At 44.9% G+C, this 27,335-nt stretch overlaps 1 protein-coding gene across 9 annotated transcripts in view; it reads left to right on the top strand.

Moving 5' to 3' along the window:
- The window catches only part of MPDZ (multiple PDZ domain crumbs cell polarity complex component), a 550,514-nt gene that overhangs the window by 24,304 nt on the left and 498,875 nt on the right, over positions 1–27,335 (top strand). For all 9 annotated transcript variants that reach the window (XM_033918951.1, XM_033918923.1, XM_033918958.1 and 6 more), the window contains exons 3-5: positions 6,129–6,295; positions 15,015–15,221; positions 26,436–26,575. In XM_033918951.1, the coding sequence (XP_033774842.1) occupies positions 6,129–6,295; positions 15,015–15,221; positions 26,436–26,575 (514 nt within the window). The remainder of the gene's footprint in view (positions 1–6,128; positions 6,296–15,014; positions 15,222–26,435; positions 26,576–27,335) is intronic.

Genomic DNA, 27,335 nt, shown 5'->3' with positions numbered 1-27,335 from the left:
CAGCAGCAGGGAGCCATACCTTCTACCAGTTTTTCCATCTCTGCTTACACAGAGTCAGGGATCTTTGCTTCATCCCAACCTGCAGTCTCTACACCCGACAGTTACCTTTCAACGTAACTGCCAATTTCCAGTTCTCTCAATCTGTCAAGGACTTTTAGAGGCTTCTAGGAAGCCTACCACTAGACAATATTACAACCAGAAATGGACTAGATTTTCTGCTTGGTGCACCATTCATCACAAGGAGCCTCAATCTACCTCCTTGTCTTCAGTTTTGGATTACCTGTTGCACTTATCTCAATCAGGCCTCATATCAACATCCATTCGAGTCCATCTCAGTGCAATTGCTGTTTTCCACTAGCCTATAGAAGGGAATCCCCTCTCTGCTCATCCTGTGGTTTCCAAATTTATGAAAGGATTTTCAATGTCAAGCCACCTTTCAAACCGCCTCCAGTGGTTTGGGATCTCAATGTTGTTCTTGTTCAGTTGATGAAGCCTCTATTTGAACCAATGTCTTTAGCTCATCTGAAATATCTTTCTTGGAAAGTGATTTTTCTCATTGCTCTCACGTCTGCTCGCAAGCTTTAGTAGCAGACCCACCTTTCACAGTATTCCATCATGACAAGGTGATCCTCCGTACTCATCCTAAATTCTTACCAAAAGTAGTTTCAGAATTTTATCTCAGTTCTTCCAGTGTTATTTTTCCAATGCCTCATTCTCATCCTGGAGAAACAACTCTTCATACTCTAGAGCACAGTTCTTCAACCGCCGGTCCGCGGACCGGTGGCGGTCCGCAGAAAATTTCTGCCGGTCCGCGCAGGGCCGGCGAGATCAAGACGGCAGTTAAATTTCCTGCCGACTGCGGTTCCTCCCGACTAATGTTCCTCCCAGCCTCAGGCGATCAAGATAGGCTGCCAACGTCGGGGCCTTCCCTCTCTGAGTCTCGCCTGTTCGGAAACAGGAAGTTGAAACAAAATAGGCGGGACTCAGAGAGTGAAGGTCCCGACGTCGGCAGCGTGTCTTGATCGCCACCCCTGCCGAGTTGCTGAAGAGGGCCGCGGGGAAGTTGCGATTAGACCGGAGAGAGCTGCAGATTCAGGTGCAGGTGGAGGGAGATGGTCAGCGTGTGCGAACAAGATCCTGGAGAGCCTTCACAGTGGCTGTCTCCCCTCCCACCAGCTCTCCAATTTGCCAGGGAAGTGATTTACCGGCAACTTCCTGCAGGCAAGTACCGAGAGCTGCTGGAAGGGGAGGAAGCCACTGTAGGAGGCTGGGAAGGTCTGGAAAAGGGAGAGCTGTTACTGGACTTGAAGGGAGTTAGAAGGAGAGATGCTGCTGGGAGGGGAGGAGGGAAAGGTATGGGAAGAGAGTTAATGTTGGAGAGAAGAAGGAGAGATGCTGCTGGGAGGGGAGGAGTGAAAGAGATGGGAAGAGAGTTACTGTTGGATAGAGGGAGGAGGGAAGGGAGAAGAAGGAGAGATGCTGCTGGGAGGGAGGAGGGAAAGGGATGGGAAGAGAGTTAATGTTGGATAGAGGGAGGAGGGAAGGGAGAAGGAAAAAAAGGAAGGAGGGCAGGGAGAAAGAAAAAAGGAAGGAAACAGCTGGCAGGGAGATTACAGGAGGGGAAGGGGGTCAGGGTGGAATGGAGCGATCAGATGAGAGAAAGGGGAGAGAGAGGAATGAGAAAGTAGAGAGACATTGATGCTGGAAAGGGGGTCAGCAGAGAAATGAGAGAGGGATAAAGATGCTAGATCTGGTGTAGGAGAGATAAAAATGAAGAAGGCAGTGAAGTTGGAATGAATGATGTAAAAAGGAGAGAGGAGGATGGACAAGGAAGAGGGGCATAGAAAGAAGTCAGATACATATGGAAGGGGGAGAGGGCAGACATTGGATGGAACGGGCAGATGCTGGAAGGAAAAGAGTGAAAAGAAGATGAAAGCAGAAACCAGAGACAACAAAAGGTAGAAAAAAATAATTTTATTTCTATTTTGTCATTAGAATATATCAGATTTGAATTATATATCCTGCTAGACATAACTGGGGACTGCAGTATTCTGTTAGCATGATATTTCTATGTAGCATTCTATAATAACTTGGCTTGTTCAGTTTTCTTGATAGTAGAGGGGATATATGTGAAGGGGAGGGGAGACAGGGGTTTTGTTGGTCCGTGCTCTGTATATTTGTATTTATAAAATCACAATTGTTCAGAATATTGTTTCTTTTTATACTTTAATAAAATATGTTCAATATAAAATCATAATTGCGGCTTGTGCAGATGGAATCAGATGATTTGCGGGGACCGAGCTCGCGGAGATGGGGCGTAAACGGGGTTTTTAAATTTTAGTCCAAGTAGTTTGCCGGTCCACAAAATAATTCTTTTATTTCTGCCGGTCCACGGGTGTAAAAAGGTTGAAGAACACTGCTCTAGAGTGTAAGCGTGCTTTGGCTTTCTACTTGCAAAGGACTAAGCCACAGAGATCTTCTCAACTTTTTGTCTCCTTTGATCCAAACAAGTTGGGACATCCAGTTTCCAAGCGAACCATTTCCAACTGGTTGGCTGCTTGCATCTCTTTCTGCTATGCTCAGGCTGGACTGCATCTAGAGCAGTGGTTCCCAACCCTGTTCTGGAGGACCACCAGCCAGTCAGGTTTTTGGGATAGCCCTAATAAATATGCATGAGAGAGATTTGCAAGCAGATCTGCATGCCTGTCACCTCCATTATATGCTAATCTCTCTCATGCATATTCATTATGGCTATCCCGAAAACCTGACTGGCTGGTGGTCCTCCAGGACAGGGTTGGGAACCACTGATGTAGAGGGTCGAGTCGCAGCCCATAAAGTTAGAGCCATGGCAGCATCTGTAGCTTTCCTTAGATCTACACCTATTGAAGAAATCTGCAAAGCTGCCACTTGCTCCTCGGTTCATACCTTCACCTCTCATTATTATGTGGATTCTTTTTCCAGACAGGATGGCCACTTTGGCCAGGCACTATTACAAAATTTATTCTTCTGAATTGCCAACATTCGCACCATCCCATTCTGGTTAGTTTGGAGGTCACCAATATGTTGAAAATATGCTGCCTGCTTGTCCTGGGATAAAGCACAGTTACTTATGCACGAATACAGGATGTCCGGGGCGGTACTTGGAGAGACCTCCCAGGAAAGAGACTTGGAAGTTCTGATCGACAAGTCGATGAAGCCGTCCACACAATGTGCGGCGGCTGCAAAAAGTGCAAACAGAATGCTAGGAATGATAAAGAAGGGGATCACGAACAGATCAGAGAAGGTTATCATGCCGCTGTACCGGGCCATGGTACACCCTCACCTGGGTACTGCGTCCATCGCTGGTCGCCGTACATGAAGAAGGATACGATACTACTTGAAAGGGTCCAGAGAAGAGCGACTAAGATGGTTAAGGGGCTGGAGGAGCTGCCATACAGCGAAAGATTAGAGAAACTGGGCCTTTTCTCCCTCGAACAGAGGAGATTGAGAAGGGACATGATCGAAACATTCAAGGTACTGAAGGGGATAGACATAGTAGATAAGGACAGGTTGTTCACCCTCTCCAAGGTAGGGAGAACAAAAGGGCACTCTCTAAAATTGAAAGGGGATAGATTCCATACAAACGTAAGGAAGTTCTTCTTCACCCAGAGAGTGGTAGAAAGCTGGAACGCTCTTCCAGAGGCTGTTATAGGGGAAAACACCCTCCAAGGATTCAAGACAAAGTTAGACAAGTTCCTGCTGAACAAGGACGTGCGCTGGTAGGGTTAGTCTCAGTTAGGGTGCTGGTCATAGACGAGAGGGCCGCCGCGTGAGCGGACTGCTGGGCATGATGGACCACTGGTCTGACCCAGAAGTGGCAGTTCTTATGTTCTTATATTCTTATATTCTCACAACCCACCCATCTTCCCTGGTTGGCTTCTTAGCTAGCTCTCTTAACTGAGAAGACGCTGAGGAGACACGCGTCCTACGTCAGGCAGGAAAGCACTCGCAAACTTTCTAAATGTTCTTCAAGCAAGTCTGCTTGCGAGGCAGTCCACATCGGGGCTCTGTGGATGACATCACCCATATGTTGAGAATATCTGCCTGCTGTCCCTGGATAACACCTGTTATAGTAAGTAACTGTGCTATATATGGTACCCAGCATAAAAAAGCCTGGTGCCAATTTTTTTTTGTCAGACAAAATAAAGAGTAATTTTATTAACAGGGCATCATGGATAGGTGCCCGTGTCTCATTGTTTATAAAGAAAAGTAAGTGCCTACTTTTTCTTTAATCAATTTACACAAAGGTTTTTTTTTTTTTTTTTAAATGTGCATCTATACTTTCAAGTCACAACTCAAAGCTTATTATTTCAGAAAGGCATTTGACTGCCGGTCGTTACAGACCTATTCATCTTGGCAAATATGTGAACTTTTATGCTCTGTTTGCTCTTTTACCCCTTAACCTTTTGTTGTTTCCCTTTTGCTTTTTTCCCCTACAAATATTGTAAACCATTCCTTCCCTGTAAGTCTGTCTATTGTTTTGGTCTTTTTACCCTGTTCGTTTTAGTTTTATTTCTAACCCATTGGTTTTACTTTTGTAAACCGCTTTGGATTTAGTTTTTGATATATCACAATTTTTAACAAAAAATAAAACTGTAACATATAGCCCTAGAACTTATGTAGACATTTGTGCCTATATCTTGCAAATGTACCTGTAAATTATAGAATTTTATAATTTATTCATAAGCTTCATGTTGCCCATTCTTACTCTGTTCAGCAAAGCATATGCCCTGATACCAAAGTGTTTTATCTAGTTGTTATTCTGTTGTGCCTGTGCGGGATGATTGTATAGAAATAATTTTAAGCGTATGAAATATTTTACAAAGCACTGTACTGCTTGAAAATGAGCCTGTATAATTAAAATAGTGAATGACAATCTTAGTGATGCTAACTTAACAGCTGCTAAGGAGAATATATACTAGAGGCCTAGTATGGTGTATAGAACTAAAATATAAATGCCTGCTAATGAAACATCATTATGAGATTCAGGGCAACTAGGATATTAATTTAGGTACTCCGAGGGGTAGATTTTCATCCAGCAGTGCTCAGCGTTGGTTTGTCTGCATCTTGCACTATGCTTGAATATTCAGTCCTGGGCCAGCATTGAATATCCAGGCATATGCAGCCAGATAAAACAAAGCTAGTAAAGTGCAATATTTAGCACTAAACTGGCTACAATGAACCACATGAAGATAGAACTGTGTTTTATACAGTTATCCCAACTGGTTAAGTGCCGACTCGCCCCCCCTCCCCCTCAAAATGCCCATAAAGTTGTCTGTTTTTGCTTAGGCACTAACAGTGCTGCTGAAAATGCCTGATCCATTTAAGTGCTGTTGAATAGGCCTGAACAAGCTATTTAAACGGCCAGAAGCCATTTTTAACTGTTTAAATATTGACCCATAAATATTTATTTATATAAAATGTATAAATTGTGTAAGTATCCAAAAAATCAAGAAAAGGATGCCCAAAATAAATCACAAGAAATTGCACCCTCCAAAATACAGGACAAAAAGTCACCTTTCTTTACAAAAAGGGAGAAAAGACCTCAGTGTCTAATAGGGGCTCTTTAAGCTTCCCATATAGACAGGCTAGTTTTAAACAGAATTTAATCCTAGCAGACACATCCTTGGTCAGAAAACTACACCTGAATATCGAAGTGCTCAGATAAGTGACTTCTATTTTTGACAATTGTTGTTTGAAGAAAAGTTTAAAAAAATATATAAAACTATAAGAAAATATATAAAACTATTAGAAAATTAGAATAGAGGTTCACTTACTAATTGGGAGTTTTTCTGACCAAGGATGTGTCTGCTAGGATTAAATTCTGTTTAAAACTAGCCTGTCTATATGGGAAGCTTAAAAAGCCCCTATTAGACACTGAGGTCTTTTCTCCCTTTTTGTAAAGAAAGGTGACTTTTTTGTCCTGTATTTTGGAGGGTGCAATTTCTTGTGATTTAAATTGTGTAAGTGACATTGATGGTGCTAATACCTTGTATATATTTTTTCCTTGTTGTTCAAAATGATTATGTTGAATAGCTGATCTTATTTTGCCCATGGCACTGATGTAATGAGTGTTTTTGTGTATGCAGATACACATCGTGCACTCCAGGCAGTAGAGCGCCTTCAAGCTAAGGTTCGGGAACGAGGTGACACAGCCAATGAAGAGAAGCTGAGTTTGCTAAGATCAGTGTTGCAGAGTCCTCTTTTTAATCAGATTCTGAACCTACAAGCTACTTTTCAACAAAAGAGAGAACAGGTAGGGAGGCATGGTAAGAATAATCAGTAGCTGAAAAGGCTTACTATGTGGTGCTTCCTGTCAACTCTAGTAACTAGTTCTGGATACAAGTAAAAATATTTCTTCTTCATCATTATGTAGAGAACCCAAGTACTGCATTTGTATTATGCTTTCTCAAATGTATTGCTCCTGATTGATAACCACATAACGAATGATATCATAATTCAAAATTTTTGAAAGTGGGCTACAGCTGAGACATGTTAACCATCAGACATAATTGTTTAATTATTTAAATGCATTGTTTGAACAGTGGCTACAATTAAAGTCTGAAGAAGTTTTCATAACAAGCAGTTCAACATGTTATTCCTGGTTATCTGGTTGTTGCCTTTGGTAACCCACAAATTACCAAGTGTCTTAAAATTGTGGGCATTATGGCAAGATTATCTGGTGTTGGTAGCAACAACTTGTGCTTGCTATGTCTTGAGTCTGATCACAGACTATCTCGGTTGCATTTACCTTTACAGATGATCAGGAGGGAAGATTGGAACAGTGAGTAAAAAGAAAAGATCCTCAGTACTTCTAAAGTCAGTCCAGTGACACTGACTTCAGAGGCATCATTGATCAATTCTTGCCCAAACCAAGAGCCAGACAATATTCAGTCGGTGGCAGACAGCATGTTTTTGTTTGCTGCTGGTGCTAAAACTGGAAATTCAATGATGGGCCCTGTGCGGGCTTCAGTATTGAATTTCTGTTTTTCTAACTCTGGTTAACACATGCCCAGTAGTCAATATTCAGACTTAACCAGCCATGTGCTAGCACATAAAGATAGGACAGCTAAATGTGGTCCTATTTATGTGCTAAACATTGCTGGTTAGCTCTGAATGTTGTGAACTAAATGGATGAGGTCCCTGAAAACCCCCTTATGTATCCAGCTTCTACTTTGGCACTAACTAGTCATTTTCAGCGACACTAACCAATTAAGTGCTGCTGGAAATGACAGGATAAGCATATATAAGCAAGTTAACTGGTCAACGTCTGTTCTCGACTGGTTAACTAGCTTTGAATAGTGGCTGGGAAATTTTTAGCAGACAGTATTGCAAATTGTATTTGTCATTATCTTTGACACTGAGAGCAGTCTGTTGAGAGACCCTGAGCCCCATCAGAGTGTGATGTCAAGAGCACCAAAATATTATGAGATGCTGTAACTTCAAAACTAGATACAGGTTCTGTCAATCTCCTTGGCATCAGAGGGGGGTCAATCCAACTTCCAGGCACTTGGAATTAGACCACTAATACTCCTCAGGAGATTGAAGATGATAAGGGGGTGGGGGAGAGTATGGTGCAGTGGTTAAGCTACAGCATCAACAACCTGAGGTTGTGGGTTCAAACCCATGCTGCTTCTTGTGACTCTGGGCAAGTCACCTAATCCCCTCTAATGCCCCAGGTACATTAGATAGCTTGCCGGGATAGACAGGGAAAAATGCTTTAGTACCTGAATAAATTCATGTAAACCATTCTGAGCTCTCCTGGGACAAAGGTATAGAAAATTGAATGAAGGAATATATAAATACATTGCTGCCATACGGGGACAGACCAAAGGTCCATCAAGCCCAGTGTCCTGTTTCAATAGTGGCCAACCCAGGTCCTATGTCCTCATCTTCTGCATCTTCTTCAGTCTTCACATTGGAAGCCTTCAAGGAGTAGCTTAACAAGAAAACTGAAATGAGGTTTCTCTTAATCCTTAATTGATTTGTTCCTCTGCTTTGATATTGTTAGTGTATATGGTCTTGTAGCTGATCCCTGAGACCCATTCTGCCTTTGAGGTGGTTCATCAATGCCAATACCTTGAAGTCCCTTGTAGTCAGTGTCAGCTGCGCACATCCCATTTCCTGTATGTTGTGGAAGGAACCTTCCCCAGGGCAGAGGCATACACCAGAGTGTTGATGGTCTCATCTCAGAGCTATCCACAGGTGAGGGGTTGCTAACTAGCCAGCCAAGTGTATAGACCCAGATTTCCCTATTTGATTTCTTTTCTGGGTCTGAATTGGAGCATTTATGGGATTATGAATACTAGTCTTCAGAGTTCTCTGTAGAAGAGGGATCCGTTGGCTTACCTTTTATGTTTCTGTTCTCTACACAAAAGGAGAATGGTTTCTAGTATGGAGGGTCTCTCCTTCATGGAGTTTATCAGATGAATGGCCAATGACATGCCATTTATGTTAGAGGGAGAGAAGTCCAGGGCAGAAATATTGGGCAGAGTTTCCTAAAGTCCTCCAGGGCGGGAGAACCCCCCCAAAATCCCAGCCAACAGAGATGAGATCCAGTTCAGAAAGTGCAAAATGCAAGCACTTGGAAGCAGTGGAGGTCCAGAAATTCCAGTTAAAGGTCCTGCATAGGTTTTTGGGGCCACCTGTTCAGGGTTTTGCAGACATAAGAACATAAGAATTGCCATCTCCGGATCAGACCTTAGGTCCATCAAGTCCGGCGATCCGTACACGAGGCCAGGTGTACCCTGGCATAGTTTTAGTCCCCATATCACTCTATGCTTCTCATAAGGAGATGTGCATCTAGTTTACCCTTACCCGTATCACTCTATGCTACTCTTAAGGAGATGTACATCTAGCTTACCCTTAAATCCTAGAACGGTGGATTCTGCAATTACCTCTTCTGGGAGAGCATTCCAGGCGTCCACCACTCGCTGCGTGAAACAGAACCTCCTAACATTTGTCCTGGACCTGTCCCCCCTCAGCTTCAGTCCGTGCCTTCTAGTCCGTGTCACATTGGACATTGTAAATAACTGTTTTTCCTGCTCTATTTTGTTGATTCCTTTCAGTATTTTGAAAGTCTCGATCAGATCCCCTCGCAGTCTCCTCTTCTCAAGGGAGAACAACCTCAGTCTCTTAAGTCGTTCCTCGTAATCCAGGTTCTCCATACCTTTCACGAGCTTTGTTGCTCGTCTCTGTACCCTCTCTTGTGGAGAGCCTATTTGACTGGCCTATGCTGCATGTGAGCTTGCTAGCACCAGAACAGGGAGAGTTCCTTTCTAAGCAGGTTTCCCCGCTTCAGAACAAGTCGGCTTCAAGCGTCACTAACCAGTTGGAGCAGGACTGGGAGGACTGGAAGTCCCTTGCCATGCCTTTATTATCTCAAGGCTCAGCTGCATGCTTGAGTGATTAGGGCAGTGTTTCTCAACCTGCGGTACGCATACCCTAGGGGGTAAGCGGGCTGACTGCCGCCCAGGATCTCTCCCTGCCTGCCCCCCCCCCCGACTGAAGCCGCCGCCGATTCCTCCCTGCCACCCAATGCGCTACATCCACCCTCTCCCCCTGTCTGCTGCACCCGCAACCTCCATCCAATCATCCCCCACCATCGCCTCTACTCTGGGCAAGGAAGGGCCAGGCAAATGTAGTGATTGCACACCACTGGCCCACAAGCCTCCCCCTGATGTTAATTCAGACGTCGGAGAGAAGGTTCCGGGCCTGTCTATATTTTGCACTATATTTGTCTATTTTTCTATAGTTAGGCATAATGATGGAGGGGGAGCTGTGGTATGGTGTTGGAGAGGGGTGATAGAAGGAGAAATGGGCTTGGGGCTGGTGAGCAGTGGTGAAAAATGCTGCACATGATCTGGGGGATGAGAGAGGAAGAAAAGTTGGATTCATGGAGGGGCAGAGAGAGATGTTGGTTGAGGTCTGGAAGAGAGGAAGCATGCAGAAGGCAGAAAGAAAGAAAAAATAAATATTGGATTCACAGTCAGAAGGAATTGCAACCAGAGACTCATGAAATGATTTTATTTTCAATTTAGTGATCAAAATGTGTCAGTTTTGAGAATTTATATCTGCTGTCTATATTTTGCATTATATTTGTCTATTTTTTCTGTAGTTGTTACTGAGGTGACATTGCATATTTTAAAGTCATCTGCCTTGACCTCTTTGAAAAAAATCCAAATATAAATGATAATTAACATTTTCTCTGTGTACAGTGTGTTTTGTGTTTTTTACATTTTGTGATTACCATAATGTATTAATAAGATTATATTGTGTGTATATGAAAAATGGATGGAAGAAATTACATTACAATTAGTATTATTATTATGGGGAGGAGTCAGGGGTGGAATTTGGGTAGGGGTACTCTGTTGGTATTTGTTAGGATTAGGGGTACTTGGCTTGAAAAGGTTGAGAAACACTGATTTAGGATCCCTGTCCATTGCCAGAGGCCAGGAGGCTCTGTTGATCAGGGTGACGATCCCCAGTGCACCATCTTTTCGAGTCCGCAGCTGTATATGGGTCACACTCTTTGAGCTAAAGTTGGAACCTCAGCAGCCTTCCATCCACCTCCCAGTGTTCCGTTATGAGCAATATAAACACACAGACAGACTACTTTTTTTCTGGCACATCCGGATATTACATTGTTAGTCACTGACCAATGGTAGTCCCCTGAAGGTTGCCTAAAGATGGCAAAAGCTATGTCTAGGCTTTAACCTAAAACTCCGGACTTCCAACAGCTGAAGATGGATTCTGTGGTAGCTCAAGTGACTTAAGTGTACCTCTCTTTCGAGTGAGGAAGGGGTGATGTTGAAGGACACGCAGGATTGCAAGGTGGACATGGTCCTTAAAAGACAGTTTGAAGCGTTGGCTTTGGGAATCAAAGTGGCAGCCATGCTAGAGTTTGATCAGGGTGAGTGATACAGTACTGAACACCTGTATTTGTGTAAGGCTGTTTTATCAAGCAGTATTTTCATAATGGTAGCGTACCATCTCTTTATGTCCGTTTCCCAGTCTGCGCTGTAACATTCTGAACCGATTTGTCCTAATGGTGAACACACTAAAGGCCCCTTTTTAGAAAGCTCAATAGCATGTCTTAGCATGGCTATATATTTATTTTTTAGTACTGTTGTGTGCAGATTTTTTTTTGTTTAACAGCATTATTGTGCTCCTAATGGTGAGAAAACCAAGGTGTGCTGCATTGGTTGATGAGCAAATTAATTGTACAATACCATTCATTTACCGTATATAAGCAAAGAAAACTTGAAACTCAAATATAAACTTAGATTTTGGGGCCAAAAAAATGACCCAAAAATGGGGGTCTCGGTTTATATTCTAGCCAACTCCCATTCTGCACCCACCGCAGGCCTCCAGTACTGCCATGGTAGTCCAGGTGTATGGGGAGCCGGAGCTGTCGTCAGTCCCTCCTTACTTCCCTCACAACGACTTTGCTCATGCAACTATCTAACGAGCTCGCCCCATTTCCTCCCTTCCTGGTCCCCCTACAAGACTACCTTAGGTCCCTGGTGGTCCAGCAATGAAGCGGAACAGGAGTGACCCTCTACGCTCCTGTCCAGCATTCTCCGTAGTTAAAAAAAAAAAGGCTGCTGTGAGATCCAGCGGCAATCTTTGTGAGACTACGAGTCTTCTAGAAAGTTACAAAACTGGAGCATTGTGAGGACTTGTATTCTGCTGTCCACAGAGATTATCTGCTACAGATACATAGCTTTAAAACATGAAATGAAAAATAAACATGAATTGCCCACATTTAAATGGTTCTATAGCTTTACTGTTTAATTTTACTTTTTATACATGTTTTATTTGGAATTCAAGTCCTGCTTCTCTGTCTTGGGTTAATTAAAATAAAAAGTGCTGCTGGAATATTTTCAATTGGATCTTTCATAATTGATTTGGAAATGCACAGTATTGCTGTATTTGTTGACTTTTCCATTAGTGGAAAGGAATTTAACGCTGAACTCTAAAAATGTAAAGAATGCATAATGTGGTTGGTGTCTGGGAGAGCTAATCAGCTGAAAACAAGGTGCTTCCAAGCATTACCAGGAATTGTTATTGCTTTCTGTGGGCTGTAGAGATAGCGTGCATTCTTGACCTGTTAAGTGGCTGTGATTTGTTTCAGCAACAATATATTTTTACCACTGCTGTAACGAGACATGTCTTTTCTGAGGTACAAACTGAAAATCAAGAACCTAGCACTAATTAAGGAAAATATTTAAAAACCCTATTTTTCCTAGAGTTCAATAAATTAGTGAAAAAATTTGCATAATAATTTTACATTTTTGTTGAAAATGCTGTTAAACTTTTCTCTTTTTTTTTAAAATCATTTTTATTAAGGAGTCAACAAGAGCTTTTTTTTTCTGGCATGTCGTTGTAGTTTTTTATGCGAATAAATTCCAATACTTTTTACTTAATAGATCACGTCAGGTGGATTGGGATTTTCTTCTTAATCTGTTTGCAATGTCTCTTGGTGCTCGTCCTTATCCCTTTACAATCTTTCTGGCTCCCTTGACTTCCCTTATCTAGGATTTTGGTGTTAGCCTATTCTTATGTGTTAATGATACCCAGTTGCTAGCCATTGTGGACTCTGGTACAGGTGGCAGGCCTCTCCTGTTCTATGGCACAAAATGGTTCCTGTTCGCTTAAGGCTCATCTGGATGTGACTAGATTTCTCAGGGGGTGCTTTGCTTGCTGCCACCCCTACAACAGCCTTTTCCTACATGGAACCTTAATAGTGTGCTGAAGGAGCTTGCTGAAGCTCCTTTTGAGCTGCTAAAGGCTGCATCCCTTCTGGACCTTACGGCTAAGACAGTGTTCCTCATGGTGATTGTTTCAGTAAGGCGTATTTCTTATAAAGAGCCCTTTTCCGGATCATGGAGGCAGGGGTATCTCTCCATACAGTTCCTTCCTTCCTTTTGAAAGTGGTTTTGGATGTCCATGTCTACCAGGAAGTTTGTTTACCTGCTTTTCATCCCACGGGGTCAGAGAAGAAGGATAAGGATATTATGGAAACTGGAAGTGTGAAGCGTCTTACTTCACTACTTAGAAAGGATTAATGAATTTGCCTTTCTGACACCTGTTTGTCCTGACTAGTCAATTCAGATGTGGTAGGCCGATGTTCAAGGCCTCTATTGCCAGATGGATCCGCATGGCCATTTCATCAACTTAAATTGCCTGTGGTAAGCAGCCGCTGGTTTCTCTCAAGGCTCAATTGACTAGGAGTGTTGCATCTTCGTGGGCGGAATCTCGAACAGTTCATCCTGCTGAAATTTGTAGAGCAGCTACTTGGTATTCCTTTCATACCTTCACGAGATTTTAGAGTGGATATGATGGCTCGATATGATTCTGCCTTTGGGGCCTCGATACTGTGGGCATGCTCGTCTGTCCTACCCTAGACGTTGCCATTACTTTGGTACATCACCTTTCGTACCGTAGTGGATGTAGCAGAATGGAATATTAGGTTCTTATCTTTGGTAATCTTCTTTCTGTTAATCCATGACTAGTTACTGTTGATGAAATATGGTTACATCACTATGATCCTGAGACAAAACAATAGTCCTTGCAATGGCGGCACTCAGGTTCTCCAAGGCCAAAGAAATTAAAGACCCAAAGGTCAGCAGGAAAGGTCCTGGCTACAGTGTTTTGGGATTAGGAAGGTGTTACAATGAATGACTTTCTTCCAAGGGGCCAGACATTTAATGCAGAATACTACTTTAACTTTTCTCAATATTCTTTTGGAAATGGAGGTGTTTGCAATCAGAGACCTTCAGACGTTTTGGCAGCTCATTTACCCTAGACATTACTATAGCTTGCTCTAAATGTGAAGTACTTTCATGTAAAGGGCATTGACCATTTCAGCTGGAAAATATTAAATCTAAAGCACTTTTATTACTTGTAGTAAATAATTAGAACCTATGGTATTCATTATGTTCCTATAGTAGTGCTTTTCTTGCACAGTACTGTGTACAAAAACAAAATTAATACAGGCACTCCCCGTTTTACGAACATCGGACTTATGTCGTACTCATACTTACGAATGTGGGTCCTGCTCTACCTTCAGTGTCCCAACATGCCCCTCTCCCTCGAGTTCCAACACACCCCTCTCTCTCCTTTCCTCCCTCCCTCCATTCTGTGCCCCAAGTACATGCCTCCCACCGATGGGTATTTACCTTCTGTCCCTCCTCCTTCCAGCCACAGTTGTTTCTCTGCACAAAGCTGTGGACAGCGGCTCCTATGCGTTTTCCAATGCTGAGGCAGAAGCCTTCCCTCTGACATGGGAGTAGCTGGAAGGAGGAGGGAGTCGGCCAGAAGAAGGTAACCACCCTCCAGAGAGAGGCACTTACTTGAGGCACAGAATGGAGGGAAGGAGAGTGGCGCATTGGGACACGGGAGGGAGAGAGAGGGGTGTATTAGGACTTGAGAGGGAGAAAGCACAAATTTCAGACAAGGATGGAAGGAAGGAGGGAATGGCAGGAACTTGGGACACAGAATGGAGGGAGGGAGGGGAGCCATAGGATGGAAGAATGGAGGGAGTAAGGAAAAAAGATGCTGAGGTGGGGGAGGGAATAGAAAGAGAGAATTGGTTGTCTGAGTGAGAAGGAAAGAGATGGTGCACATGGGAAGAAGAAGGAAGAGGAAAATTGTTGGGCATAGGTAGGGAGAGAGAATTATTGGGCATGGTGATGGGAGAGGAGTGAGGTAGAAATGCATGGGGAAGAGAGAGATGAGGGAGTAATGCTATCTATGGTGGTGGAGAGGGATCAGTGGGATGGATGAAAAGGGATGCAAGAGGGGCCTCAAGGAGGTGGAGAAGGTGAGAAGAATACTAGGATCTGAGTTACATACAAATTCAACTTAAGAACGATTTAAAAAACGGAACCCATTCTTAACTCGAGGATTGCCTGTAATTGTTCTGTTACACTTTAAAATTAACATTCTGTTATATTTTGCATTATTTCTAGGTTAATGGATCACCATCTCTGCCATCACCAAGTGTACATCATGGAGTCATTTCTGGGTCTTACTCACATAATGGATCCCATTCATTGGCTGAGCAGATTGACAATAGTGTTAATTTATTGGAAACAACATCAAGATATGTCACTGTTCAGATTAATGGTAAACCACTCAGTGAAGAGTTTGATCAAATAATTAAAAATATGGCTCTGGTAAGAACATTTTGTATTGTTTGACGACTAAACAGTGTTTTGACATGGTCAGGAAAATGCTAAAACATATTTTCATACTCAAATAGGGGTTTGCAGCTATTAGGGTTTTTTAAAAAAAAAAAATGTAATGAGGCAGTTAATGAAACTGTGTATGTATGTGGGTATATATGGATACATATACAGAGTGAAGCGAAAAAAAAGTAACCCCCTACAGTTTTCTCAGCAATCGCTTTGAATTTCAGTGAAAAATTTTACATACTTACTTAGTCATCATAGTTAATATATTACTATTAAATAACATTTAATTATTTTAACCTAAGTTGATGTTACAGGCAGTCCCCGGGTTAAGAACAAGTTCCGTTTAAACCGTTCTTAAGATGAATTTGTATGTTACTCGGATCCTGTACAGTACACAGTCTATAAAAACATTAAAGAAACAGTCCTCAAAATAAAGTACTGCAGTTTAAATAGAAAGAAAAGATAGGAGATTTACACTTATTTTTGTTTTTCATCAGTCCAGCTGTTCCCTCTCCACCACCACATCCAACATTTCTCCCCCATGCATATGTACCTTATGCCTCTCCCACCACCATGTCCAATATTTCTTTTTCCCTCCCTATGCCCAACAATTCACTTGCTATCTTCATTTTCCCATGTGCACCATCTCTTTCCCTCTCACTCAGACACCTGTGCCCAGCAATTCTTCCTTTCTATTCCCTCCTCACCTCAGCATCTCTTTCCCTCACTTCTCCATTATTCCATCCTATGTCCCAAGTTCATGCTCCGCTCCCTCACTCCATTCTGTGTCCCTTGTTCGTGCTCCCTCCCTCCTTCCATCCTTTGTCCAAAGTTTCTGCCCCCTCCCTTCCTTCTGTATCCCAACGCAACCCTGCTTCTCCCTTCCTATGTCAGCGTAGTCCCTATTCTTCCCTTCCTCTCCCAATGCGACCCTCCTCCTCCCTTCCATGTCCCAACACGCCCCTCATAATCCCCTTCCGTTCTGCGTCCCAAATTCATGCCTTCCTCATTTACTTCATTTGGCTGGCTCCCTCCTTCCAGCCGCACTTCTCTTAGCAAAGCTGCGAGCGGTGGGTCCTGCATTCGGTCCGCTGGTCTTCACGAAGCCATGATCAGCAGCTGCTGCACGCATCCCACTGACCCAGAAGCCTTTCCTCTGATGTCTGTGGGCCACATGCATGAGTCAGTGGGCCACATGCATGAGTTGCCAATCGCAGCTTTGCGAAGACCAGGGGACCACGTGCAGGAGCCGCTTCTTGCAGTTTTGCCTGGAGAAATGTGGCTGGGAGGAGGAAGCTGGCCAGAGGAGATAAACACCCACCGAAGGCATGAATTTGGGACACGGAACAGAGGGGACAACAAGGGGTGCGTTGGGACACGGAAGGGAAAAAGAAGGGGCGCTTTGGCACAAGAAGGGAGAGGCAGTACCCTGGTTCGTAAGTACAAGTTCGACATAAGTCAAGTGTTCTTAAACCAGGGACTGCCTGTACTGATATTTTAGCATAACGATTCTTGCACATTACTGCATAACGATTCTTGCACATTAAAAATATATAAGCTTAAAACACAGTAAAATAATGCCATTTAAAAGATTTAACAATGTGTCAGAATTTTGCGGTCCTAATGACAAATGTTCTTTCCAATGCTGAGCTTCCAGCTTCTGAGATGATATGTAGCCATCGTTGCCTTTGCTCAAAAAACCTTGTTCATACAGTGTCTGGATTCTCACTTTGACCTTTATGACACATTGCCCATGATTACTGTTCCAATCTGAAATGCATTTTAAAAAATTATCAGTAAATTAACATATCAAATTCAAATTATTTTGTTTAGAAAAGTGTGTCACTTTGAATTATTAGCGGTAATTTGCTACCTTTTTTTCTTTCAAATAATGTTAGTTTTACAGTACACAAAAGCACAGTAGAGATGACCAAAAACTATTGCGATACTTTATTGTTTGACCTCAGTTCTCTCAAGTGACTCAGAACGAGCGTGTTTTGGCCCTATGGCCTGTGTCAGGAGTTTACAAATATAAGCACATGTAAAGATTGGGGCTCTCGGGAAGAGTTTTGAACTGGTTTCAGGGTTTTTTGTCCAAAAGATCATATCAAGTAGTCTGCGATGGGAAATACTCCAGCTCTTGGAAAAATCCTTCCGGGGTGCCCCAAGGCTCTCCACTATTTCCCATCTTGTTTAATATCTACATTTCATCTTTAGGTCATCTATTGCAAAACTTAAACCTAAAATACTACATATATGCTGATGATATCTCTATTTTAATTCCGCTGAATAACGTGACCAATGAAACTTTAGAACACATTACCCATATCATGACTGAAATTGAACAGTGGACAATCAATTTTAAATTGAAATTAAACACAGAAAAGACAAAAATTTTCCTGGCAAGCCCAAAGGATAAAATTACCAGAACATCTTTACACCTAAATGGTCACGATTACCCAATAACAAAAACCATAAAAATACTAGGAATCACATTAGACACCCACCTGACCATGATCGAACACACAAAACTGGTGGCAAAAAAGTGCTTTTATGCACTAAGGAAATTGAAGACCATTAAAAAATATTTCGACCCTCTATCTTTTAGGCTCCTGGTTCAGTCATTGGTCCTTTCCACATTGGACTACTGCAACATCATCTATGTGGGTATACCTAAAAAAACTATAAAAAAATTAAGAATAGTGCAGAACACGACCGTCCACTAAATATTCGGACTAAAAAAAAGCGAGCATGTTAGCCCCTACTATAAACTGCTACACTGGTTACCAATAGAGGCGCGAATAATTTTCAAGTTCTCTTGCTTATGCTTTAAACTGGTGTGAGGAATGGCCCCTACCTATCTCTTACCACATTTCGAGCTACACATTCCCAGTAGGACAACCAGAAACTCCAATCTTTTTGTCTACCCAAGGATCACTGATTGCAAATACATGTCCTTTATGGACAGAACTTTCTCAAGCTAGTAAACAGCAGACCTGGCTAGGCAACTACATCAACAGAGCTAGGCTGACCTATGTCGCATTTCGGAAAGAAATCAAGACAGCACTATTCAACAGATTTATCTCCTAATCAGTTACCAGTTCTAAACGATTAACTCCATGCTGATAACTTGAGAAATGCATGTATTGTACTAATTGTATTGTATCGTATCGTACTTTACTAATTGTAATCTGTAATTCACTGATTGTACTGTATCATCCTCGCCATTTGTATTCTGTAATTCGCTGACTATCTAGCTCTCTTTACTGTGAACCGCCTAGAAGTCGTAAGATTATGGCAGTATAGAAGAAATAAAGTTGTTATTATTATTATTATTATTAATAAAAGATGAACACATATATAACAAATGATAAAATACATAACAAAAAATGAAATACATATTAGGCGAAACCCAAAAAACATGTTTGCCTTATTAGATGATACAACGATGAAAACATACTATAACAAAATGTAGCAATTTTAAAAGGATAGCAAAATGTATGTTGAAGAATGAATCCAACAACAAATGTTTAAATCAGTATATGAAAAAATATATAAATATAGTCGTGAAAAAATTGGGACACCCTTTGAAAAATTCAGTCTTTCTTAAGAAATGTTTACATATCGATGTCAAATCTCTGGAAAAGAAAGTGATGTAATTGAGGGTAAACTACAAAAATTTTCCTTGATTTACTCATATCCCAGTTCATGCATGAGACCATTAATATCAGTACAAAAACAAATGTTTCCTTCCATTTGGTAAAAGGAAGCCAGAATGGTGCGACGATCATAGAAAAAAAGATATTTTGGTGTCCTGCCTTAAGATTCCATTGCCTTCAGCCTTGAACCCAACAATTCTGCTTTCTCCTTTGACAGTGACAGGTCTCTAACTAGATCATTAAGATAATCTTGAGGTTGTTTTTCATCCAATTCAGGTTCATGCAACACCACAGCAGCAGAGGCACATTCTTCATCTGAACTTTTGGCACATTGTGCTGCAGATGTAGAAGGAGGAATTGGAACTAGATTCTCTGAATCATGAGGAACGGGTTTCATTGCTGACAGGCAATCAGGATACACAATTTTTGATTTATTTCTTTTTGTGAATCCGGCAATTTTTGTAATGCAGAAAAAACAGTCTGAGAGATGATTTGTTGTTTAACTCCACACCATGAGTACAGCAAAAGGCATCTTCTTCTGTTTTTCATTCAGCCAGTGTTAAATCTGGAATAGTAAACTGCAGCACACATGAGGTGCCCATGCTTTATCTTGGTTGCCAACGTAACAGCCAAAATAATGCTTGTATGCACTTTGAAGCCTGCTGGATAGATTCTTTCGCTGATCTTGTGCAGTAAATTGTCCGCAGATATAAAGCACAGTTACTTACCGTAACAGGTGTTATCCAGGGACAGCAGGCATATATTCTCACATGTGGGTGACGTCATCTACGGAGCCCCGATGCGGAAGCATTTTCAAGCAAACTTGATTGAAGATTTAAGTTTGCTCTGCTGCTCCACGCATGCGTGCCTTCCTGCTCCACTAGGGGGCGCATCCCCTCGTGGTCTCCAGTTCACTTAACTAGCAAAGAAGCCAACCTCGGGGAGGTGGGCGGGTTGTGAGAATATATGCCTGCTGTCCCTGGATAACACCTGTTACGGTAAATAACTGTGCTTTATCCCAGGACAAGCAGGCATGATATTCTCACATGTGGGTGACCTCCAAGCTAACTGAAAAGGGATGGAGGGAAGTTGGCAATTTAAGCAAATAGATTTCGCAAAACCGATTGGCCGAACCGGCCATCGCTCCTGGACAGTGAGCCAAACAGTAATGGGAGGTGAAAGTATGAACCGAAGACCACGTGGCAGCCTTGCAGATTTCCTCAATAGGTGTGGACCGGAGGAACAATACGGAGGCTGCCATCGCTCGGACCTTGTGTCCCGTTACTCGACCATGCAGTGCGAGACCAGCCCGAGCGTAGCAGAAGGAGATGCAATCGGCCAACCAGTTGGACAAGGTGCGCTTGGAGACTGGGTGGCCTAACCGGTTTGGGTCGAAGGACAAAAACAATTGTGGGACTTTCCGGTGTGGTTGAGTGCGTTGGAGGTAGAAGGCCAACGCTCTCTTACAGTCAAGAGTGTGGAGCACCACCTCCCGGGATGAGAGTGGGGCTTGGGAAAAAACACAGGTAAGACAATGGACTGATTGAGATGAAAATCAGACACTACTTTAGGCAAGAACTTTGGATGAGTGCGGAGTATCACCTTGTCGTGATGGAATACTGTGAAGGGTGGGTCCGCCACTAGAGCTTGTAGCTCACTAACCCGCCGAGCGGAAGTGAGCGCAAGCAGGAAAATCACCTTCCAAGTGAGGAATTTTGGATGGCATTTGTCTAGGGGCTCAAATGGAGGTTTCATTAGTTGAGCCAGAACCACGTTAAGGTCCCAAACCACCGGAGGAGGTTTGAGAGGAGGGTGGACATTCAGAAGACCCTTCATGAAGCGAGAGACTAGGGGCTGATGGAAGGCTGCAATCGCACTGAGGTGTACTCGAATGGAGTTGGTCTTTAGGCCGGAGTGAGATAATTGAAGTAAATAGTCAAGGACCAGGTGGACGGGGACTGACACCGGGTCCTGGCTGTGAGAGGAGCACCAGGCTGAGAATCTGGTCCACTTTTGGGAGTAGCAGGTTCTCGTTGAGGTCTTTCTAGAGGCCTCCAATATCTCCTTGACTGATTGAGACACGGGGAGAGAAGTCAGGGGGAAAGAAACCAAGCATTCAGATGAAGAGATTGAAGATTGGGATGTAACAGCGAACCCTGACCCTGTGATAGTAGAGAGGGAAACCGAGGCAGAGGCAGTGGATCTCTGACACTGAGTTGAAGTAGAAGGGAAAACCAAGGCTGGCGTGGCCAGCGAGGAGCAATCAGGATCAGGGTGGCTTGTACTGTTTTCAGGTGGACAAGCGTCCGCAGGATCAGAGGAAACGGCGGGAACGCGTACAGCAACCTTCCCTCCCAGTCGAGGAGGAAGGCGTCGGCCTCGAGCCGGTCCGGGGAGTACATCCTGGAGCAGAAGAGAGGCAGTTTGTGATTTTGGGGGGATGCGAACAGATCTATTTGAGGTGTCCCCCACTGTTTGAACACCTGTCGTAGGGTTTGAGAGTGCAGTGACCACTCGTGTGGCTGGAGGAGGCGGCTGAGTCTGTCCGCCAGACAGTTTTGTTATCCTTGTATGTACACCGCTCGAAGGAAGGTGTTATTGGAGATTGCTCATTTCCAGAGGCGCAGGGCTTCCCGACAGAGGGACCAAGACCCTGTTCTTCCTTGTTTGTTTACATAGTACATTGCTACTTGGTTGTCGGTTCGGATGAGGACCACCCGGTCGTGGAGCAGATGTTGAAAGGCTACAGCTGCGAGATAGATGGCCCGGAGCTCTAGCACGTTGATGTGACAGTGGCGGTCTTCCGCTGACCACATCCCCTGCGTGCGTAGGCCGTCCAGATGGGTTCTCCAAGCGTACTCTGACGAGTCCGTGGTGAGTACCTTGCTGTGATGAGGGGCGAGGAAGAGTAAACCTTTGGAAAGATTTGAAGAGTCGGCCCACCAGCGGAGCGATCTTTGCAAGGAAGGAGTCACTGTCATGGGACGGTCGATCGGGTCTTGACGCCATTGATTGGCCAGGGTCCATTGAGGGATTCTCAGATGGAGGCGGGCGAAGGGTGTGACATGGACGGTGGAGGCCATGTGGCCTAGGAGAGTCATCATCTGTCGAGCTGATACCGAGGTCAGCAGAGAGATCCTTCGACTCAGACTTACTAACGCCTCTAGACGCGGAGGGGGGAGGAAGGAACGGAGGCGAACCGTATCCAGCGTGGCCCCGATGAACTGTAGGGACTGCGAGGGGCGTAGTTGGGATTTTGAGAAGTTTATTTCGAACCCCAGACTTTGTAGGTAGGTAATAGTCTGTTGGGTCGCTGAGATAACCTCTTCCCTGGACGGGGCTTTGATCAGCCAGTCGTCCAGGTAGGGGAATACCTGGAGGCCCTGGGAACGTAAGGTTGCTGCGACCACCACGAGGCATTGGTGAAGACCCGAAGTGATGATGCTAGGCCGAAGGGGAGGACTCGGTATTGTAGGTGCCAGTCCCCTACCTAAAAACGCAAGAACTTGCGGTGAGCGGGGTGTACTGGGACATGTGTGTACGCCTCCTTCAGATCGAGGGAGCAGAGCCAGTCGCCCTCGTCGATCAGGGGGTAGAGGGTCGGTAGGGAAAGCATCCGAAATTTTTCCCGTACTAGAAATTTGTTGAGGCGTCTCAAGTCTAGTATTGGGCGTAGGTCTCCCGTTTTTTTCGGTACCAGGAAGTAGCGGGAGTAGAAGCCCTTCCCCCGTTGGTCGGGGGGAACCTCCTCCACTGCCCTGAGGCAAAGCAGGTCTCGAGCCTCGGAGAGGAGTAGGGGTAGCTGCGTCCGGTTGGGAGGGCAATTCCTTGGGGGGTTGTATGGAGGAATGGCCCGAAAGTTGAGAGAGTATCCTGATGAGATCACGCCAAGGACCCATGCGTCCGACGTGACTTGTTCCCAGCGAGGGTAAAAGGCTTTGAGGCGGCCCCCGATGGAAAGGAGGCCTGGGACTATGGCGGAGGGTGCCCGTCCCCTTCCGCGAATCCCGTCAAAAGGACGGGGATGGTTTGGAAGTCGCAGGCGGTTGGGACTTGGGCATGGCCCGGTGGTGGGCTTGCGGACGCCTGGGTGGAGGCCGTGAGAAGGGAGGGGTGGATTTTTGAGGGTAGCGGCGTGGAGGGGCCCTGAATGGCCTGGGCGCGGGCGGTTTAGGTTTTTGCCGGACGAGGGAGGCAAACGAGCGTTCGTGTTCGGAGAGGCGTTTTGTAGCCGCCTCGATCGTGTCATCGAACAGTTCTTTTCCCACGCAGGGTAGGTTAGCCAACCGGTCCTGTAAGTTGGGGTCCATGTCGACCAGGCGCAGCCAAGCTAGTCGGCGCATGGCGATAGCAAAGGCTGCCTCTCTGGAGGAGAGTTCGAAGCCATCGTAGGCCGCGTGGAATAGATGGAGGCGCAGGTTGGAGAGGGACTCTAAAAGCAGGCCAAACGCTCCTTGGCGGGAGGCCGGTAGGTCAGTCTCAAAGGCTCTCAATAGGCCAATGAGGTGTTTGAGGTAGGATGTGAAGGTGAAAGTGTAGCTTTGCACCCTAGAGGCCATCATGGCATTTTGATATAGTCTCCTGCCGAACTTGTCTAGGGTTCGGCCTTCTCGGCCTGGGGGGACCGCGGCTGAGACCCGGGATGGGTGGGCCTTTTTCAAGGAGGATTCTACTAGCAGCGACTGGTGGGAGAGCTGTGGTTGTTCGAATCCCGGGTAGGGTACTGTGCGGTACTTGGCCTCGATTTTGGAGGGTACGGCTGTGACCATGTAGGGGGTCTCTAGGTTCCTGAAGAAGGCCTGTTGGAGTACCGGGTTAGGCGGTAAGCGGAGGGACTCTCTGGGCAGGGATGGCATATCCAGCTCGCTAGGTATTCCTTAGAGTACCTGGAGTTGGACTGGAGGTCTAAGTTCAAGGCGTGGCCCATGTCCTGGACAAAGTGAGTGAAGGATGGGCGAGATGTTCCCGAGGCCCCGTGCGGGGTCGGTGAACGAGACCTCCGTCGGGTGGAGAAGGATGGGGAGGCTTCCCTCGAGTAGCGAGGTTCCTGCTCCGATCCACGCTCCGAGACCGGGGAAGTACTGTGAAAGTGTTCCGGGGTCGTAGATCTCTGACGTCTCGAGGAGCCCCTCGGAGACGATGTCGGGGTTCGAGGTACCGATCGATGTCGAATTGGTGACCTCGACCCGGACTCCCTCGGTGAAAACCTGCGACCTCGGGTCGGAGTCCCGGTCCGAGGGGGAGTTGGGAGGATGCGCGGGTTGGAGAGTGATAACTCAGCCACCCTTAGCGGTCCCGTACGAGGTGTAGGTGAACGGCCTCGTAGAGTGGGGGAACCCCGGGCCTTCTTGGAGGTATGGCGGTTCGAGGTTTCTGTCGTTTTAGCACAACGTTTTGCACCGCGGTGGTCTGTGGGGGGAGATCGCCTCGGGTGCCTCGGTGAGGAGTCCGAGGAAGATGGAATGCGGCGAAGCTTGTGCGCTTTTCTTCGAGGTGGCTCGACGCGAGGCTCAGGCTGGTCTGGCACATGCGGGGTCGAGGTCGAGGCTGGTTGCAAATGGGCCATTGCAGCGGACAGCTCCGACGAGATCATCGCTCGGAGTAGGTCCTGGAAAACGGGTACGGACAGCATCGAGGGCATGTCCACTGCCTCGGTGCACTCCACCGGGGGCGACCTTGTATCAGAGTATTCCCGTGTGATGGAGGCACGGCCCGAAGGCTTGGAGGGCTTCGCCGGGGCTATAAGCATGGGACTTCCGCCATGCGTCGCCGGTGTCCCCGAGGCCGGTTTCTTTGCTGGCACAGAACCTGAAGAGGGAAGAGGGGACTTACCCGGAGCCGAGGTTTTCTGTTGTCCCGAGGGCTTCGGGTTCGAGTCTCGAGGCGATGCTGAGGTATTCGGGGCCGAGGTCAAGGCCGGGGCCGACCTCGAGGCCGAGGTAGAGGGTTGGTCCGGGGCGAAGAGATCCGCCATGCGGGCTTTCCTTCGACGGAGGGCCCGGTTCTGGAAAGTAGCGCACTGGGGGCAGGAGTCGGTTGGATGAGCGGCCCCCAGGCAGAGGATGCACCGGCGATGCGGGTCTGTGATGGAAAGAAGCCGCTCGCACCGGGAGCACTTTTTAAAGCCGGTCAAAGGCCGGGACATATAATCGAAACTGTCCGCGGCTCGAATAGCCACGTGGCCACGGGGACCCGGAAGCCTCCGGGTCAGTGAAAAACGAAGCAGGAACAGTTGAAACAAGAAAAAACTCGCGCACAGCGACTAAATCAAGAAAAACAAGAAAAAATTGCGGTGCTAGAAGGCAGTTGGGGCAGAGCCTGAAAAAACACGACTTCTAGGCTCAGTGGAAAATTTTGAACTGGAGACCACGAGGGGATGCGCCCCCTAGTGGAGCAGGAAGGCACGCATGCGTGGAGCAGCAGAGCAAACTTAAATCTTCAATCAAGTTTGCTTGAAAATGCTTCCGCATCGGGGCTCCGTAGATGACGTCACCCACATGTGAGAATATCATGCCTACTTGTCCTGGGATAACAGAAATTATCAGGATGGTTAACACAACCTCATCTGTTTATAATAATTATAATATCTTAGACAAAAACAAACAAAATATAAAAATTCACAGGTAGAAAAAGCAGCACACTCACTTTTTAGTATGAACTATCAAATTACTGGTATATGTGATCGATGAGCTGTCCTAAAATGCAAAAATGTATTACAGAAACAGTAAAATATCAACGCTTCATGGTAGCGTTATTGACGAAAATGATATAAACACAAACGCATAACTTAAAAACAGGATGTGATAGACAAAAACTGTTTTCATATTTAGAGTCAGATTAAGGTACAGGTGACAGAACTCCAGTAACAAAATGCTTGTTGACCAGTGCTATTTATCCAGATAGCTCTATACTGAATTTTGTTCTGCTAAACTTACAAATGCTTTGGTCCGCAGAAATACGTGTGTAACTGCCCTAATGTTTTCAGGATGTATGTGACTATCTCTGGGAAAAGGAGACTAAAGGCTCCAGAAGCAAATAATAAGGTTTTAATGTATTCTGTTAGAGAAAACAATTTGTAACACAATCCAACCCCATCCTTTTATGTGGAAAGAAGGTCAAACATATAACTTTTTAAGACTGCTTTGGACTCATGACATGAAAAATCAGCCATGTTCAACATTTTGGATATGCTAATTTAGTTACCTTTTCCCAGAGGTGGTCACATATATGTACAGGTGGTATTCATTAGAGCACTTATTCTTATCTGCATAATTTTAGGTTAATACCAGATAAATATATTTAAATCTTGCATAATCAGTAGTCTTTTGAATGTGGCATTCACACACTAAGGGGCCCTTTTACTAAAGCCTAGCATATGCTAAATGCTGCACATCCTATTTTATATCTAAGGGCTGTGTGGCACTTAATGTATTAGTCCATTTTAAGGTTTTGTAAAAGGGGCTCCTGAAGTAAAATCCACCATGATTGTATGCTTTCATGTTGTGTGTTCATTGTTTTTGGGTTTTTTTTTTTACAGGGTCGTCAGACTGAGGTGTTGAAGCTCATTAAACCCCCAGCTGGTGGATTGGGGTTTAGTGTTGTGGGTTTAAAGAGTGAAAACAGAGGAGAATTGGGAATATTTGTGCAGGAGATTCAAGAAGGCAGTATAACCCATAGGTGAGAGATTCATAATTCCACATGCATCCTAATCTCATCCAATAGCATTCAGAAAACTAATCTGTTTTATTTATTTTAGATGTTTTAATTTTAAAGTAGTATACACGATCAATTATAAAGGACTAAAATCTGTATAGGAAACTGAGGATAAAATAAGATTCCTGACTGAGGCCAAGAGGAGAAACATGAGTATGAATAACATCCTTTCTGCACTTTTTTCAATAAAAGACCACATTAAAAAGGAAAAAAGCAGAGTTTACTGACACATATCCAACTAGGCCTTTGAGAAAACATAGACTGAGAAAAGTTGAGAAAGTTGCTGATGATGTCAGTGACGCGGCAGAGAGAAGGCCCCGGCGGGGAAGGCAATGAAGCAGCCTGTTCAGAGCTGCTGTTGCCACCGCTGTTTTGGAGGCTTCAGAGTTGGAGGTATGTCAGGTTCTTGGTGGAAGGGTCGGTGGGATTTCACTGCACAGAGGGATGGGAGGGAGGGATAGCAAGATGCTGCAGAAGGAAGGCACATTCAGTGCTCTTTTTGGAGGCCTCAGAGCTACTGCACAAGGGGATGGGTGAGAGGCGAGGAAATATGCTGCACATGGGGGGGGGGGGGAGAGAAAGGAAAGAGGAAGAATTGGGGTGGAGGAGATGAAGGGAGAGATGATTGGCATATCAGGCAGTGTCAAGGTGGCTTTGGGGGTTGAGCTTAACTAGGGTTTATTTTTAGGGTAGGGCTTATATTAGGACCATCTTTAAAATCATA

This window comes from Geotrypetes seraphini, chromosome 1 (genome assembly GCF_902459505.1).
Source record: "Geotrypetes seraphini chromosome 1, aGeoSer1.1, whole genome shotgun sequence".
NCBI classification, from domain to species: Eukaryota; Metazoa; Chordata; class Amphibia; order Gymnophiona; family Dermophiidae; genus Geotrypetes; species Geotrypetes seraphini.
This window is presented reverse-complemented; position numbering and strand designations above follow the sequence as displayed.